At 49.9% G+C, this 16478-nt stretch overlaps 1 protein-coding gene and 1 long non-coding RNA gene across 6 annotated transcripts in view; one reads left to right on the top strand and one right to left on the bottom strand.

The window, feature by feature from the left end:
- LOC103888364 overlaps positions 1 to 921 on the bottom strand; it is a 46658-nt gene extending 45737 nt beyond the window's left edge. For 2 of the 3 annotated variants that reach the window (XR_002520768.2, XR_652855.4), the window contains exon 1: positions 778 to 858. This is a non-coding gene — a long non-coding RNA (uncharacterized LOC103888364). Of the gene's footprint in view, positions 1 to 777 lie in introns of all 3 variants that reach the window. The other variant, XR_002520769.2, reaches the window with a different exon arrangement.
- Positions 893 to 11515, top strand: C1H1orf174 (chromosome 1 C1orf174 homolog). 3 transcript variants are annotated; one of them, XM_003891016.5, is made up of 4 exons: positions 893 to 1008; positions 8012 to 8125; positions 9561 to 10049; positions 10573 to 11515. In XM_003891016.5, the coding sequence occupies exons 1-4, from the start codon at positions 994 to 996 to the stop codon at positions 10684 to 10686; spliced, it is 732 nt and encodes a 243-aa protein (XP_003891065.2). In that variant the 5' UTR covers positions 893 to 993; the 3' UTR covers positions 10687 to 11515. The 3 variants fall into 3 exon arrangements, with proteins under 3 accessions (XP_003891065.2, XP_021791084.2, XP_021791086.2); XM_021935392.2 differs by lacking the exon at positions 10573 to 11515 and adding an exon at positions 10402 to 10566; XM_021935394.2 differs by lacking the exon at positions 8012 to 8125 and having other exon boundaries at positions 910 to 1008.
- Positions 11516 to 16478: the final 4963 nt, after the last annotated feature.

Here is a 16478-nt window from a genome sequence, read left to right as displayed (position 1 = left end):
TCCTGGGCCCACCGACGGCCTCCACTGAGGCCCGATCCCGCCCGCGACGTGGGGGACAGCAGAGGCCACCCCAACCCAAAGCGGCACCTCGCAGGGCAGCCCAGCCTACGACAAGCGCGCAAACTTCCTCAGCGGGACCGCAGCAAGGGCAGGCCTAGGGGTCCCTCGCGCTGCTCAACGCCGCTAACCGGCGCTCAGAAACCAGCGCTCTGCGGCACTGGAGAAAGCACCTCCCGCCCTCCTACAGGCTCTTGGCCAGGGACTGCCAGGGGAGGCGCCCCTCACGGACGCCCCGCCCGCCCCTCTCAAACATGGCGGCCACAGGCGCACGAGGGAAGAGCCCCTCACAAACATGGCCGTCTGCCGCTCTGAAACATGGCGGCCACAAAGGCTTCAAGGGAAGCAACCCTCACGAACATAGTTGCCTGCCCCTCTCAAACATAGCGGCCACAGGCCCACCAAGAGAAGCGCCCCTTACAAACATGGCCGTCCGCCCCTCTCAAACATGATGGCCAAAGAAGCTTCAACGCAAGTGCCCCTAAAGAACATTGTGGCCCACCCCTCTCAAAACATGGCGGCCACAGGTGCACCAAGGGAAGCGCCGTTCACGAACATGGTCGTCCGCCCCTTTCAAATATGGCAAACACAGAAGCTACAAAAAAAGCACCCCCCGCAAACATAACCTCCCAGGCCTGCCATGGGCGTGGGAAACATAGCGGCTACAGGGGTGCCAAGGGACGCGCCCTCACGAACATGGCCTCCCACAGGACGACTTACTGCTCCAGTGTCCCAGCACTGGCCCAAAGCCCGCGAGCTGCGCCCGTCGCTTACGTAAAAGCCAACACTGTGGGGTCACATGACGAGGGCGCTGCGCTGTGATTGGCTCTGCTGACGTCGGACGCCGCCGCGGCGCGCTCTGCAGACTCCGGGTCGCCGCTCCGCCGGGACGCGTTGGTCCGGGGCGCGGGGTTCTTGGCTGCGGCGCTCACACTCATGAGGAGCCGGAAGGTGAGGGCTGGTACTGGGCTGCAGCTGCGCTGGACAGGGCGGGGACTCCGGGCCACCTGCTGTCTGGAGAGCCGGGGCGGGGTCACGGGGTGCCCGTGACCTAGGAACGGCCTCCGCTTGGGCCTCGCCCCCGGGAGAAGCGGGGGGCTCCAGGCCACACTCCCGGGAGAAGGGGAGCTCCCAGACCACGCCCCCGGGAGAAGGGAGGGGCTCCAGGGCAAGCTCCCGGGAGAAGGAGGGCTCCCAGGTCACGCCCCTGGGAAAGGGGGAATCCGGGCCACGCCCCCGCGAGGAGGGGCGCTCCCAGGCCACACCCCCAGGAGAAGGGGAGCTCCCAGGCCACGCACCGGGGAGAATGGGGACCCCGGGCCACGCCCTAGGGAGAAGTGGAGCTCAGAGGTCACGTCCCCGGGAAAAGGGGCCTCCCAGGTTATCGCCCCCCGCAGAAGGGGGGCTCCGGGCCATGCCCCCGGGAGAAGGGGAGCTCCCAGGCCACGCTGCCGGGAGAAGGGGGCTCCGGTCCACGCCCTCGGGAGAAGTGGAGCTCACAGGTCACGTCCCGGGGAGAAGGGGGCTTCCCAGGCCACGCCCCCTTGAAGGGAGATTTCAGGCCGCTGTCCCAGGAAGGTGGGGTGCCCTCTCCAGAACTGGTTTCAACTCCTGGTAGTGCTGGATGCTGCGGAGCTGAGTTTGTGCCCCTCAACTGCTGCCACTCCAGTGGAGGTCACACAGCGTGTGACCTCAGGTTGGCCCCATGTACTTAATGTGCTAAAAGTGGGGTGATGTGGGATCCACCCAGAGGGTGGTGAGGATTGAAGGGGGTGCCAGTGTCTGGCAAGGGTCAAGTGCTTACCACGTGGGTGTAACAGTTAAAGGTGAAAGACCCTTTTCACAGTGCACTTGGCGCGGGTTCAGGTCCACCTGGGGAGGCTCTGAGCTGCTTGGAGGCTCTCCTGGTTTGTTCAAATGGAGTGACCACTTGTGAATTCCAACTCCTTTTACTATTTTTAATCTTTGAACCAAAACTAGGCAGCATACACTTGGATCTTTTTTAAAACCCAGTCTGGTAGTTTCTGCCTTTTGATTGAATTGTTTAGCCCGTGCACATTTAATATTATTGATATACTGTAGTTAGGTTTACATATGCCATTTTACTTTTTCTTTACTTTATACAAGTCTGTCTTTTTCTTCCCCTATTTCTTCTTTAAGTGGATTAAAGTAAATATTTTCTAATGTAGCATTTTAATTTAATGATTTTTTTACTACGTTTCTTGAGTTTTTTCCAGTGCTTGCTCTGTGTTTTACCGTATACATCTTAATCTTCATACTCTCCATATACATCTTAAGCTTCAGATTTGTACTAGGTTAATTCCAAGTGATAAGGAAAAGTTACCGTTATAGGTTATTTTTGTGGTATTTTGTTATATGTATTACATCTGGTAATGTTACAAACTCAACAATACAGTGTGATCATTATTACTTTCTGTCTGTGGTCATTTCCTCAACCAGTAGGGCTTTGCCTTCACCCACTTTCTTTGTTTTGTTATTGGCAAATATAGTACACGTCTGTATATATTATATACATGTTATTGTATACAATTGCTTTTTAAAATTATGAGAAGGAGGTAGAAAAATAGGCATTCAAACTATCTTTATAAGAACATAATTACCTTTACTGGTGCTGTTTGTGTGGGCGTGTGTGGGTTTGAATTACTGTCTGGGGTCACTTGCTTTCAGCCTGACGAACTTCTTTTAGTATTTCTTGTAAAGTGAGTTTTTATTTTGTTTTTTTGTTTTGAGACCAGAGTCTCGCTCTGTTGCCCAGGCTGGAGTGCAGAGATGTGATCTCAGCCAACTGCAGCCTCCACCTCCCAGGTTCAAGTGATTCTCACCTCAGCCTCTGGAACTGTTGGGATTACAGGAGCCCGCCCCTACGCCTGACTAATTTTTGTATTTTTACTGGAGATGGGGTTTCACCATGTTGACCAGGCTGGTCTAAAACTCCTGACCTCAGGTGATCCACCACCTCAGCCTCCCAAAGTGCTGGGATTACAGGCATAAGCCACCATGCCCAGCCCATTTTTGAAGTATAGCTTTGCTGGATATAGGATTCTTGGTTAACAGGTTTGAGTACTTTGAATATGTTTGAATATTCTCCATTGTTTCAGTCAGTGGTTCATTTATTGAGGTTCCCTTCTAAGTGGCTTTCTTCTTGTGGCTTTCAAGATTTTGTTCTCTTGTGGCTTTCAAGATTTTACCTTTGATCTTTGTATTTTTACAGTGATGTGTCTGTGGATCTCTTTGCATGTATCCTATTTGGAGTTCAGTTCATTAAGATTCCTGGATATGGGGTCAGGTACGGTGGCTCACACCTGTAATCCCAGCACTTTGGGAGGCCGAGGCAGGCAGATCACAAGGTCAGGAGATGAAGACCATCCTGGCTAACGTGGTGAAACCCCGTCTCTACTAAAAATACAAAAAAGTATCCAGGCGTGGTGGTATACACCTGTAGTCCCAGCTACTCAGGAGGCTGAGGCAGGAGAATGGCGTGAACCCGGGAGGCGGAACTTGAAGTGAGCCAAGATTACACCACTGCACTCCAGCCTGGGTGACAGAGCGAGACTCCTTCTCAAAACAAAACAAAACAAAACAAACAAACAAAGATTCCTGGATATGTAGGTTAATGTTTTTCTATAAATTTGAGAAGTTCTCAGCTGTTATTTCTTCAAATACTTTTTCTGCTTCTTTGTCTTTACATTTTTGTGGTTCTTATTATGTGTGTGTTAGTGCACTTAATGGTGTCCAGCATTTCTCTGCGGCTTGCTTTATTTTTCTTCATTCTTTTTATTCTGTGTTCTTCAGCATGCATAATCTATCGATCTACCTTCAAGTTTGCTTATCCTGCCAGTTCATATCTACTATTGAGCCCTTCTAGTGAATTTTGTTGTTTCAGGTTTTATACTTTTCTACTCCAGAATTTCCATTTGGTTTTTAAGTAATTTCTCTTTATTGATAGTCTCTTTGATGCAACATTATCTTATCTTTCTTCTTTATTCATGATCTTGATCTTGTTTATCATGGCTAACTTGTCCTTTATATATGTATGAATGTAACATCTGGTCACTCTCACAGACAGCTTCTGTGGCCTGCTTTTATTCCAGTGTGTGAGTCTACTTTTCTGTTTCTTTGAGTGCTTCATAATTTTTTGTTGGAATTATGTCTTCATAATTTTTTTGACATTTTAGATAATATATTTTAGCAATTCTGGGTACTGTCCGCAACCCTGGGGCTTGTCATTGTTGATATGCTTCTTTGTTTAGCAACTGAGTAGATTGTTTTGATATGTATTTCCCCTGCCACAGTGTTCAGCCTCTGATATTGCTGGTGGGGGGTGGCACCCAGCTTTGGGTATGCCCACAGCCACCCTGGATGACAGTGGTTTTAGCAGGGTCCTTTTCCTCTTTCCCTGACCACATCCGGCTGTTAAACTTCACTAATGCCAGCTTATTGTGCTATTCTCAGCAACAGCCTAGGCATAAGTTGCTCTGCAAACTAATCCAATCAAATTGTGGCTTCTTTGAAGGGATATTTTCTAAGGTCAGTGTTTGATTAGTTTGTTCTAGGCCCAAGAGGGCTCCTCCCAGCCATGATAGTCTCTGGTTCTCTTCTGCAAACTAGTTGGCCTACAGCTTGGCCTATTGCTTGATTCTCCACTGCCCCCACCCCTTCATCACAGCCTCCACTGTTCTTGAGCAAGTTCCCTTAGGCTTGAACTTCTCCACATTCCATTGCAGTGAATTTGGTGCCTTTGGGGAGACTTAAGAACTGTCTGTTTAGTTTCCTGCCTCTCACCCCAGGCAGAGCCTCTGAGCCAGGGCCATGCAGCTGAGGACAGTAATAGGCTTCTCTCTGAATGGGGATTGGGGGAGCCAGCAGCAGCCTGAGATCCCCCAAGTTTGCCTCCCCCGGCCTGGAACCACCTCACATCTGGGACAAGGTTGATGGGGCCCCAGTCTTCTTGGGTCACTGGGCGGAGCCTCCGGCAGAGGCTCAAACCCTGCTTGTAGAACGGAGCCAAGGTGAAGCCTCCATTCTATCAATAGGGTCTGAGCAGAAAGGAATTCCCCTCTTCTCAATCCTGCTCACTCAGGACCTAGTCTCAGCCACAGGTGGGATGAGAGCAGAAAGGGAAGCACGGCTGTCCTGCCTCTCCTGGGAGGAAACCCCGCCGCCTGGGAGCTGGGGAGGTGGCCCTGTGTTCTTGACTGCAGCAGGATGGCGCTTAAATGCCACAGACTCTCCATGTCCTTACCGAATGTATGTAGGTGTTCCGGAGCGAGTGTCTCTTCATTTGCTGGGTTCCCGTAGGACCATTTCCAAAGGCTCTCTAAATGGCTGTTGGGGGACTGCTCATCACCTTCTCTGAGTAGGAGGTGAGTGAAGCTCCTCAGGCCATCATGCTGAAGTCAGTCTCGGCCAGCCCTTTTGGGGAAACCGTGTTTCATGTCGTAGTCAGTCTCGGCCAGCCCTTTTGGAGAAACCATGTTTGTGCTTCTGACATACCAGTTATTAAACAATCTGCTGGAATCAGGAGAATCTCAATGATGAGAAAGTCTTTCCTTTTTTGGACTACGGGAGCAATCCAAGCTGCCCAACTGCAGAGCAGGAATCTGCAAGCGAGACTGTGACCAATTCCTGACATTTTGGAGTTGACACCTTGGAGGTGGTTAATCCATGGTGAAACTGAAGCTAAGCTGCTCTTATATTTTGGCTCCTGTCAATCCGGAGGGGACAGCAAATGGCCTGCTCAGGTGTTTGTAACAGCCCATGCTTCCAGGCCCACCAGGTCGTCTGGCTTTTCTATGCGGAAGGGGCCGAAAGGTCCACCTGATGAACCTGTTGCACGCAAAAAGTTCAGAACCACTGCTGCCAAGATGCTGACAGAAACTTGAGAAGCACCTGCTGTGGGAAAGACCTGCAGGCCTAGAACACAGAGTGGTGACAGCTTCTTCATTTCAGTCCTCACCTCAGGCAGCTTTTGGGGGTCGTATCTAGGGTGAGCTGTTGTGATGGAACAGAGATTTGGAGGCCAGGCATCACTTGTGTAACCTCATAAGCTCCTCACCCAAGTCGTCCTCATCTGAAATGTGCGTGCCACTCCTTTAAAGCTGCTCAGGCACCAAGGCGGGCTCCCCACACAGCATACTCCGCGCAGAGCAGCAAAGTGCCCGGAGGAGGACTCACAGCAAGGAGAGGAGGGTCAGTGGCTTTCTAGGACAGAGATGTCTTTTCCCTACAATGGTGTTTTAGGGAGATGGGCTTATTTAGGACCCAGTGGGAGGATTTTGATGAGAGATGTTTATGGCAACTCTTAGCAAGTTCTGTAACCTCTGTTGCCTCAGTCCCCTTGGTGTAACTGTAACCATCTCAGTAAAGCCCTGCCCTTGTAAGAGGACGGAGGCCCAGCCCCTCCCCCGTGTGCTGTGGTAGCAGGAACTTCACCCAGCCTGTGGGTACCTGGTGTGTCCTGTGTACAGCTGGCAGGTGTCCTGGCCTCTGGTGGGCTGCTGCCTGCTCTTCTCCCTCCTGTTTCAGACGCACACTCTGACTGCCACAGTATCACGAGGCCTTGGAGCTGCCACCCCATAGGGCTTCTGGAGCTGTCTTGGGCTATGGAGTGCATGGCAGAGACAGATTATTTCTATTTTTTTTTTTTTCCTTTATTTCTCTTATCTGCTGTTGAGCAGGGCACTCTTCATCCGTCCCCTTCTGGGTTCCAGTTCTAGGACCTGTTGGCAGCAGCTCCTGGGCCTTTCCTGGCCACATCAACCTGCATTGCTCCTGTTTATTGCTTCTACTACTCACACTCCTTCCTTTCGAGTTTTCTAAGTGCAGTGTGATATTCTGGACTGGATTCTGGAACAGAAGAACAGTTCATGGAGAAACTGATAAAATACAAATAAAAATCTGTAGTTTAGTGAAGAGTACTGTACTGTTGCTTAGTTTTTAATGTTGACAATGTCCTGTAGTTGTTTAACATTAGTGGAAGCTGAGTGAAGGCTACATGGCAACTCTCTGTACTATTTTACTATTATTATTTTTTCACAGACTTGGTCTTACTCTGTCACCCGAGTGGAGTGCAGTGGTGCAGTCATAGCTCACTGCACCCTCAAACTCCTGGGATCAAGCGATCCTCTCACCTCAGCCTCTCACGTAGCTGGAACTAGAGGTGCACACCACCACACCTGGCTAATTTTTTTTTTAATTTTTTTAAAGATGGGATCTCGCTGTGTTGCCCAGGCTGGTCTTGAACTCCTGGGCTCAAGCAGTCCTCCTACCTCAGCCTCCCAAGTAGCTGGGATTACAGGTATGAGCTATCACACCACTTTCTTTGTACTATTTTTTGCAACTTTTCTGAAAACCGAAAATTATTCCTCAATAGTTATTTTGAATGTTATGTCTTTAATTAATTTCTTTTTTGTTATTAGAAGAGTTTGCTTTGCATTCAGGATAAAAGAGAGGTGGACCAGTTTGTTAATGTTAAGATTTGTGAAACAGTAGCTAGCTGCTTTCAACTGATAGAATAGAACTCTAATTTGAGGGAGAGAAACTTTGGTTTCCTCATGTTACCTTTTTCTAAGAACTTTGACAATGTATAAAAGTTGGAGATCCTTCTAAGGAAGGCATGTGCTGCTTATTCTAAATGCTTCGAAGTTGACTTAATTCCCACTAATGGACAAATGGTGGTTATTGGAAACATACAAGGGAAGGGGGACAGATTGTCCCAAGCCTCCGAGATCGTGGAAAGAGTAGATCCTGTATCCTAATCCCAGGCACAGTTTGGTTTGGATTTACACATTCGGGCCACAGCTGTCTCCACAAAGATGATAAAATCCTGGAGTGGGAGGGGCTGTCTTCGGGTGTTCTTTAGGTGGGAAGTTCTCGTCTGCACGGCCATGCCGCCTTCCTGAGATCGCGCGCTGAGTGGCTCTCAATCTGTCAGCTCACAGGTGCAGTGCGGTCTTCGGCGCGCTTGAAAGCACGAAGTTGTTCGGCAGCCGGGTTGGCCTCTGCCCAGGAAGCCGCTGGTTCCACGTCTGCCAAGACAGCATGTCTGGTGAGCCCTGTTACCATGGAGAACGCCAAGATCCTGACTCGAGGGTCCATTTGTATACAAAATTGCCACTCCAAGATGTGTTGCTTTATAAAAATATCGAATGTTACTTGTCTGCCAGAGGGGGACTATTTCAGAAGAAAAGGTGACGGCACTGTAATTGCCTTCAGAGAAAGACACACTTGGCAGGCCGGGGCTGACTTTCCTAGCACCTCCCCACCCGTATGTGTGTCTAGACCAGGCTCTGATCCTAGCACCTGCACACCCGTGTGTGTGTCTAGACCCGGGCTCTGATGCTAGCACCTCCCCACCCGTGTGTGTGTGTCTAGACCCAGGCTCTGATGCTAGCACCTGCCCACCCATGTGTGTGTCTAGACCTGGGCTGTGATCCTAGCACCTGCCCACCCATGTGTGTGTCTAGACCAGGCTCTGATCCTAGCACCTGCACACCCGTGTGTGTGTCTAGACCCGGGCTCTGATCCTAGCACCTGCCCGCCAGTGTGTGTGTGTCTAGACCCAGGCTCTGATGCTAGCACCTGCCCACCCGTGTGTGTGTCTAGACCTGGGCTGTGATCCTAGCACCTGCCCACCCATGTGTGTGTCTAGACCAGGCTCTGATCCTAGCACCTGCACACTTGTGTGTGTGTCTAGACCCGGGCTCTGATCCTAGCACCTGCCCACCCGTGTGTGTGTCTAGACCCAGCTCTGAGGCCACTTGTGCTCATTGCTCTGTTCTTAGGTGGGCTGTCGAGTCATGCTGGCCCATTGCCGTGCAGCCTCACCCCCAGAGGCTTGAAGAGAAAGGCAGAGTGGGTGGGGAAAGGAATCTCATGCCGTCTGCCATCCACCCCAGCCCAGCCGTCACTTCCGAGGAGTGAGTCCCTGAACTTCCCGGTGAAGTAGAGCCACTTCCCGGTGAAGTAGAGCCGCTTCCCGGAGCCCAAGCTGAGGGGCTGGGACTTGGCCATACGCCAGCATGTAGCACAGAGCTTTGCTCATAATAAGGTGCTTGGTAAAATTTTGTCAAAGTCAATTTAACAAATATTTCTTGAGCACCAACTGTGTGCCAAGCCCTAATCGGTGAATAAAGCAAAGACCCCTTCCTTCCCAGAGCTTATGCCCTAGCAGAAGTGAATGAAAGCTGGGCTCTTTTATTGTAATTGTGTAACATATAAATGTGTGCTTCAGAATTCCCCTCAGGAGCTGTAACACCACTAGGGAAACTGAAAGTGTAGGAGTGATGTGGGGTGTGTCTAAATTCAGTCTCCCTTGTATTTTGTCCCTTGGTGGCAGAACAGTGAAATGGCGATCTGTGAAAGTTGTGGTCACAGCATCTTCATCATTTCAGATGTGAGAAGAAATACTAGCCTCTGGATTGAATCCTGTTTTATTTGCTAGATGTGTCTGGTTCCCCTTACTTTTTTTTTTTTCTTGACAGACTTCCTCATCCCACAAAGCCACAGACAGGCGAACGTCCAAGAAGTTCAAATGTGACAAAGGTCATCTTGTGAAGTCAGAATTACAGAAGCTTGTCCCTAAGAATGACAGCGCTTCTTTGCCAAAAGTGACACCTGAGGCCCCTTGTAAAAATGAGTTTGCTGAAAGCAGTGCCTTGCTTCCAGGCAGCGAGGCTGGCGTTTCTGTGCAGCGGGGGGCCGCAAGTCTTCCCCTCGGTGGCTGCAGAGTTGTGAGTGACTCTCGCTTAGCAAAGGCTAAAGACGGCCTGTCCGTGCCGAAGCACAGTGCTGGGTCAGGAGCAGAAGAATCCAATAGCAGCTCCACTGTGCAGAAGCAGAACGAGCCAGGGCGAGAGACAGAGGACATGCAGAAGCCACCACTTCAGATGGACAACAGTATCTTTCTGGATGATGACAGCAATCAGCCAATGCCCGTGAGCCGGTTCTTTGGAAACGTTGAGCTCATGCAGGTAAGGGCGGCGCCTTCCTCCTCCCGTGGGTACTCAGGCAGCCAGCCGCACTTTCAAGTCACACACTCCCCACTCAGTGCAGGTAAATAATGCCTCAACACAACATTAAACATAAATTAATCATTTTAACCCACGAGGAGAAAATGAAAACATTGGCTAATTGGGGGCCCTCCCTCCATCTCCCGAGCTGAGAATCACTGCCATTGGGAAAGGCGGCGGTGGGAGGGGGCCTCCCGCAGCCACAGGTGTGTTTCCATGAAATCAGGTTTGTGGTTTTTTTGAACATCCACCCCACGCTCGCTGTTGCTTTCTTTTGTTTTGAACCCAGCATCTTTCCTTTTTACTCGATCAGCCCAGTAGGGAGGAAGCTCTCATCTAGAGGTGAATGCTGGGACTCGGGCGTTTTCACGCGCCTGAAAGGGAAGAGCGCTCTGCGAGCCCCAGAGCTGCTGGATGGGGCACACTGCAGATGCGGGTGCAGATGTGTGTTGCTCGTGACTGAAGCCATGTTTTCTTCTCTAAGGACCTCCCACCTGCGTCTTCATCGTGTCCTTCAATGAGCAGACGAGAGTTCAGAAAAATGCATTTCAGAGCCAAAGATGATGATGATGATGATGATGATGATGCAGAAATGTAGAGACCATACAAAATGATGTCCTTGCCCTATTTCATACCATTAACAATTTGACAGTTTAGCACATTACAAGATTTATATAAAATGTATCTCCAAGAGAATGTCTTAATCAGACTTCAGAACTGACCCATCAAAGTCAATAGTGCAAAGCACTGAATACCTGTGGACGATACACTCATGGGAACTCAAAGTCAGATAGTCTTTGAGGTTGCAAAGCTGCTGTACTGTGCCAATGTCCTTTCTTTCTTTTTTTTTTTTTTTTTTTTTTCCTTGAAGACAGAGTTTCTTTCTTGTCGCCCAGGCTGGAATGCAATGGCGCCATCTCGGCTCACTGCAACCTCCACCTCCCGGGTTCAAGTGATTCTCTTGCCTCAGCCTCCTGAGTAGCTGAGATTACAGGCGTGCGCCACCATGCCCAGCTAGTTTTTGTATTATTAGTAGACACAGGGGTTTCACCATGTTGGCCAGGCTGGTCTCAAACTGCTGACCTCAGGTGATCCGCCTGCCTCAGCCTCCCAAAGTGCTGGGATGACAGGTGTAAGCCACCATGCCTGGCCAGTGTCCTTGTACACATACATACATGGTGATGGCTTGAGTCAGCTGCAGGGCAGTGGGCTCAGTGAGAGGGATTTTTGTAAAGACAGCTCTTCACTTCAGCTCAGTAGCTTTGGTCATAGGCAAGTTTGTTTTCCATTATCATAATTTGATCATACTTGTGATGAATTCAATGCTAGTTCTTAAAGAACTCTTATTTCTGTATGCAGAGCTAACGTTTACTTTGGAAATTTTGCAAAATACACGTAAGAAAGAAATAAAATATATTTTGAAAATATGTTGAAAGCAGTCGTATGTTCTAAAACTGGATTCCTTTCTCAATGCCTGGGAGCTGAGTGGAGGAAGTGCATCCTGCCTCAGTCTCCTGCTCCCAAATGTTCGTAAGGCTGGGTCCATCTCTTTTTTTTTTTTTGAGACTGAGTCTGTCTGTTGCCCAGGCTGGAGTGCAGTGGCGCGATCTCGGCTCACTGTAAACTCTGCCTCCCGGGTTCAAGCGATTCTCCGGCCTCAGCCTCTCAAGTAGCTGGGATTACAGGCGTGCACCACCATGCCTGGCTAATTTTTCATATTTTTAGTAGAGACGGGGTTTCACCATGTTGGCCAGGCTGGTCTTGAACTCCTGACCTCAGGTGATCCGCCCGCCTTGGCCTCCCACAGTGTTGGGATGACAGGCGTGAGCCACTGCGCCTGGCACGGGTCCATCTTTTAGACCCGTTCACCACTGAGGCCCTTGAGACAGGGCCTCTTCCCTTCTCTTGAGTGTACTTCCACGCCCACTTGTCTGCCGCAGAAGTGCCAGGCTTTCCTAGTGTGTGTGGTGGGGAAGGCCGGGCTCTGCTCCAGGCCATGGAGAGGTCCGTGTGCAGCTGCCTGACAGGAGCCGCCCTCCCCAGCCCCAGCGGCATCAGGGAGCACCTTGCTGCGTGTGCTCGCCCAGGGCAGTGGAGAGAAGCCGTCGGGAGCGCTGTCTCCATGGCCTCTTCCTGCCACCACCTGCACATAGAAGCCGAGTGGACCAACCAGGAGCAAGCTGGGGTCCCTGGGTGACGAAGGACGGGGAGAAGTTGCCTAGGATGCGGGAAGACCATGTGGGCCTTTTCATGAGGGAGCAAGTCAGTCTTGCTGGTTTGAGCTTTTATACGTTTCTAGTTTAATTACAAGAGCAGCTAGAATTAACGCTGTGAAAATGTCCTGTGAAGCACAGGAAGGATTTTCCATAATAGATGAATTGGAAGCAAAATACAGTTGAAGCGCCCTATGAGAAGTGTTTCTGCTCTTTACTGTTCAAACACTGCCCTCCCTGAAGGTGTCATTCTCCACTTCTAATGTGATCCTTTTCTCATGAGCTGTGACCTTCACCTGCTTTGAATAACTTTGTGATTTATTGATCAACAAACTATAATTTGGAAATGTGTCTTGTAAAGTCATTTTATGATAACCAGGGAAATTAATTTACAACTTTTGCCAGGCACAGTGGCTCACACCTGTAATCCCAACACTTTGGGAGGCCAAGGCAGGCAGATCACTTCAGGTCAGGAGTTGGAGAACAGCCTGGCCAACATGGTGAAACCCTGTCTCTACTAAAAATACAAAAATTAGCTGGGCATGGTGGTGGGCGCCTATAATCCTAGCTACCTGGGAGGCTAAGGCAGACACTTGAAGATCACTTGAACCCAGACACTTCAAGGCAGACTACTTGAAGATCACTTGAACCCAGGAGGCGGAGGCAGATCAGTTGAAGGCAGGCACTTGAAGATCACTTGAACCCAGGAGGCGGAGGTTGCAGTGAGCTGAGATCGTGCCATTGCACTCCAGCCTGGGCAACAGAGCAAGACTCTGCCTCTAAATAAACAAATAAATAAAGTACAACTTTAGATTGCTGCATGAATAACTATTAATAACAGCACCTATCTTGGTGGTGATGAGAATTTTGCCATCCTCTAAGCAGACTTCAGTGAGGTGCACGGTCCCAAACGATGATACACCTGCAGAGGAGATGCAGCATGCAGAGTGGAAAGTGCGTACATTCCTGGGGTCACCCCTGTTCACTCAGTTGTTAACCTGCACTAACAAGCACTCCCAGGTAGAAACTTTCCTAGTCTACATGTGGACTGTAGCCTGCACAGACCTAGGGGGACGGAACAAAGGGGGACAAATGAGGGAATAAAAGACAAGATACAAAAGAGTGTAATTGTGCTGATGCACAGCCCCTGGCGCAGGCCGACTGTGGCTCTGCCTACAGTGCGCTTCCTCCTTAGCGGCAGGAAGGTCATGTCTTGTGGTCGTGTTCGCTGCAGCTTTGCCGTCTGGTTGGAGCCTGGCGTTGGGCTGGTTGAGGCTGTCTGCAGGACCCTACTGAGCTCTTCCCTTGGAAGCTTCTTATGGATGCCAGGATCTCCCGGCAGGTGACCCTCAGCCCCACAGAACACATAATTCCACACTCTTAGCTCCTAGAATTTTTCTCCCTCTTGTGTGAGAATGGACAGACCACACACTCTTTGTTGCAGAGGTTCAGCCATCTTTTCTAACCTGAGACTCTGGGTGACGTAACTCCTGATAGGTGATAGCTCTTTGTAACAATCACCAGCACCTCGCCCAGCCAAGGGCCTGGAAGCAAGAAAAAAAACAATGACCAAAACACCATGTCACAGCCAGGAGAGCCTTGCATGCGTCACACACAGCTCAACAAGTCTGGGTTTCCGGTGTCTCACCTCCTGCAGAAATGAAGCCTCAAGTCAGAAAGGGTGACGAGGGGCACAGACAAGGCCCAACAGCAGCAGGGTGGCGCAGAAGGCCTGAGGGACACAAAACCTCCGAGGCCTAGTCTTGGGCAGTGGGGCAGCACTGTGGAGCCATGTGGTAGAGGGATAGCAGCCCTGAGTGTCCAGGGCAAGGTGGCACAGCACGCCCGGACTGCGGAGACGGAAGGACTTCCCTCAAGAATGCGTCTTGCTCCAGGTGCAGGGGCTCACGCCTGTAATCCCAGCACTTCAGGAGGCCAGGGGGGGTGGACCGCTTGAGCCCAGGAGTTCGAGACCAACCGGGACAACGTAGTGAGACCTTCTCTACAAACATAAACATAAATTAGCTAGGCATGGTGACACACGCCTGGAGTCTCAGTTACTCCGGAGGCTGAGGCAGGAGAATCACTTAAACCCAGAAATTCAAGGCTGCAGTGAGCTGAGATCACACCACTGCACTCCAGCCTGGATGACAGAGCAAGACCTTGTCTCAAAAAACAGACAGCGAAAGAATGTGTCTCTGAAAAAGGCCCACGTCTATGGCTGGAAAACAGAGCAGCTCGTCTCCTGAGGCTGGAGCGATGGAGCTGGAAGGGCCTCACAGCTGTCCAGGCCAGGCTCCTTGCTGCACAGGTGGGATCTGCTGGCTCCAGAGAGTTCTTCAGACCCTGCAAGAGGGATCTGAGAAGAGGAACCAGGCCCCCCCGGTTCCCAGGCCTTGACTCTCCCACTGTTTGTCCTTCCCTGATCAGAGCAGATAAAAACCACTGTACCATAGATGAGACTTCTAGAAATATCCCACACAGGACTGGGTCATTTTAAGGTATTGCTTTAGCTCTGTGAAGAAAATGTAATAATGAAGTCAATTTGTAAAAGATCACGGACTCCTTATTTTTAATCCTTATTTTCAGCATCCTCAATGAGTGCAAACTTTTTTGACATGTCTATTTTTGAAAAATCTTTATTGCTTTTCCTGATTGTACAACAAATGTAAAAATTCAAATATTACAAAATGACTTAATTTAAAAAGTACATTTTAACATGTTATAAATGCCCATTTCAAAAAATTCAAGTACCATAAAATGCATGATGTAGAAAATGAGCCCTCTGTAATCCAGCCCTACCCCCGTATCCCCCAGGATTACTGCTGTTCAGATCCGCGTGTTTCCTTCCAGATCGTCTCTGGCACCTGCCACCCACATGGCTGACATGAGCTCCATATGATCTGAGATGATAGTAACGCTGATCAACGAGCAGGGTTCAGCTGCCAGTGCACTGAACAGCTTCCAGTTTCTACATAGAAACACTTTCCTCATAAAAGCTTGAAACTGCGACATAGTTTTGCACTATGTAAATGTATCAGGTTGAATCATGAAATTAATGAATGCTGACCATTTTTGGCCTAGAAAACGGCAATTTCATGTGGTTCAACATAATAGCTATGGCCCTACTCATAGGCATTGGGGGGTTTCCTACTTTTTGCCATTATAAACAATTCAGCAGGCCAGGTGCAGTGGCTCATGCCTGTAATCCCAGCACTTTGGGAGGCCAAGGTGGGCAGATCACCTGAGGTCAGGAGTTCAAGAACAGCCCGGCCAACATGGTGAAACCCCGTTTCTACTGAAAGCACAAAAATTAGCTGGCCATGGTGGTGGGTGCCTGTAATGCCAGCTACTTGGGAGGCTGAGGCAGGAGAATCGCTTGAACCCAAGAGGTGGAGGTTGCAGTGAGCCAAGATTGCACCACTGCACTCCAGCCTGGGCTACAGAGTGAGACCCTATCGCAAAAAAAAAAAATCAGCAGTGAATGTCCTTGTATGTTCTTTATGGAGTACAAACATCTTGCTTCCAAAGCATGACACCTCTCTTTTGGGCATATAGAAGCGTCAAGAAGGATGAAGCTGCCCATTTGCCATGGAAATGGAGACCCAGCAGAGAGCTGATGCATAAACAACTCGTCCCTCAAGCAAGAGTGGCCAACTTCAGCCATCACACCATTTCAGCATGGTGACCACGTTACGTGAGCAAACCCAACACAGGTAAAACCAGAGAACAGAAGAATTCCTCAGCTCAGAGACAAATCTTATCCCTACTGACCAGTATGACCAGGAACTCACAGAAATGCAGCGAGTATCCCAAAGCTGTCCTCTGGAAGTTGGGCTGTCAGAAGGTATAAAAAATGATTTCCAGGCTGGGTGCGGTGGCTCACACCTGTCATCCCAGCACTTTGGGAGGCCGAGGCAGGCAGATGACCTGAGGTCAGGAGTTCGAGACCAGCTTGGCCAACATAGTGAAACTCTGTCTCTATTAAAAAAGACCAAAAAATTAGCCAGGCATGGTGGTGGGCACCTGTAGTCCCAGCTACTCGGGAGGCTAAGGCAGGAGAATGGCGTGAACCTAGGAGGCAGAGCCTGCAGTGAGCCAAGATCGCGCCACTACACTCCAGCCTGGGCAACAGAGTGAGACTCCGTCTCAAAAAAAAAAAAAAAAAAAAAAACAA

The sequence above is a fragment of the Papio anubis genome, chromosome 1 (genome assembly GCF_008728515.1).
Source record: "Papio anubis isolate 15944 chromosome 1, Panubis1.0, whole genome shotgun sequence".
Classification (NCBI taxonomy): Eukaryota; Metazoa; Chordata; class Mammalia; order Primates; family Cercopithecidae; genus Papio; species Papio anubis.
This window is presented reverse-complemented; position numbering and strand designations above follow the sequence as displayed.

Excerpts from the sequence above, each read along its gene's own strand:
- C1H1orf174 (XM_003891016.5), top strand. Across the intron at positions 8,126-9,560 it reads CTGCCAAGACAGCATGTCTG|ACTTCCTCATCCCACAAAGC; the intron begins GTGAGCCCTGTT and ends TTTTCTTGACAG. Across the intron at positions 10,050-10,572 it reads GAAACGTTGAGCTCATGCAG|GACCTCCCACCTGCGTCTTC; the intron begins GTAAGGGCGGCG and ends TTCTTCTCTAAG.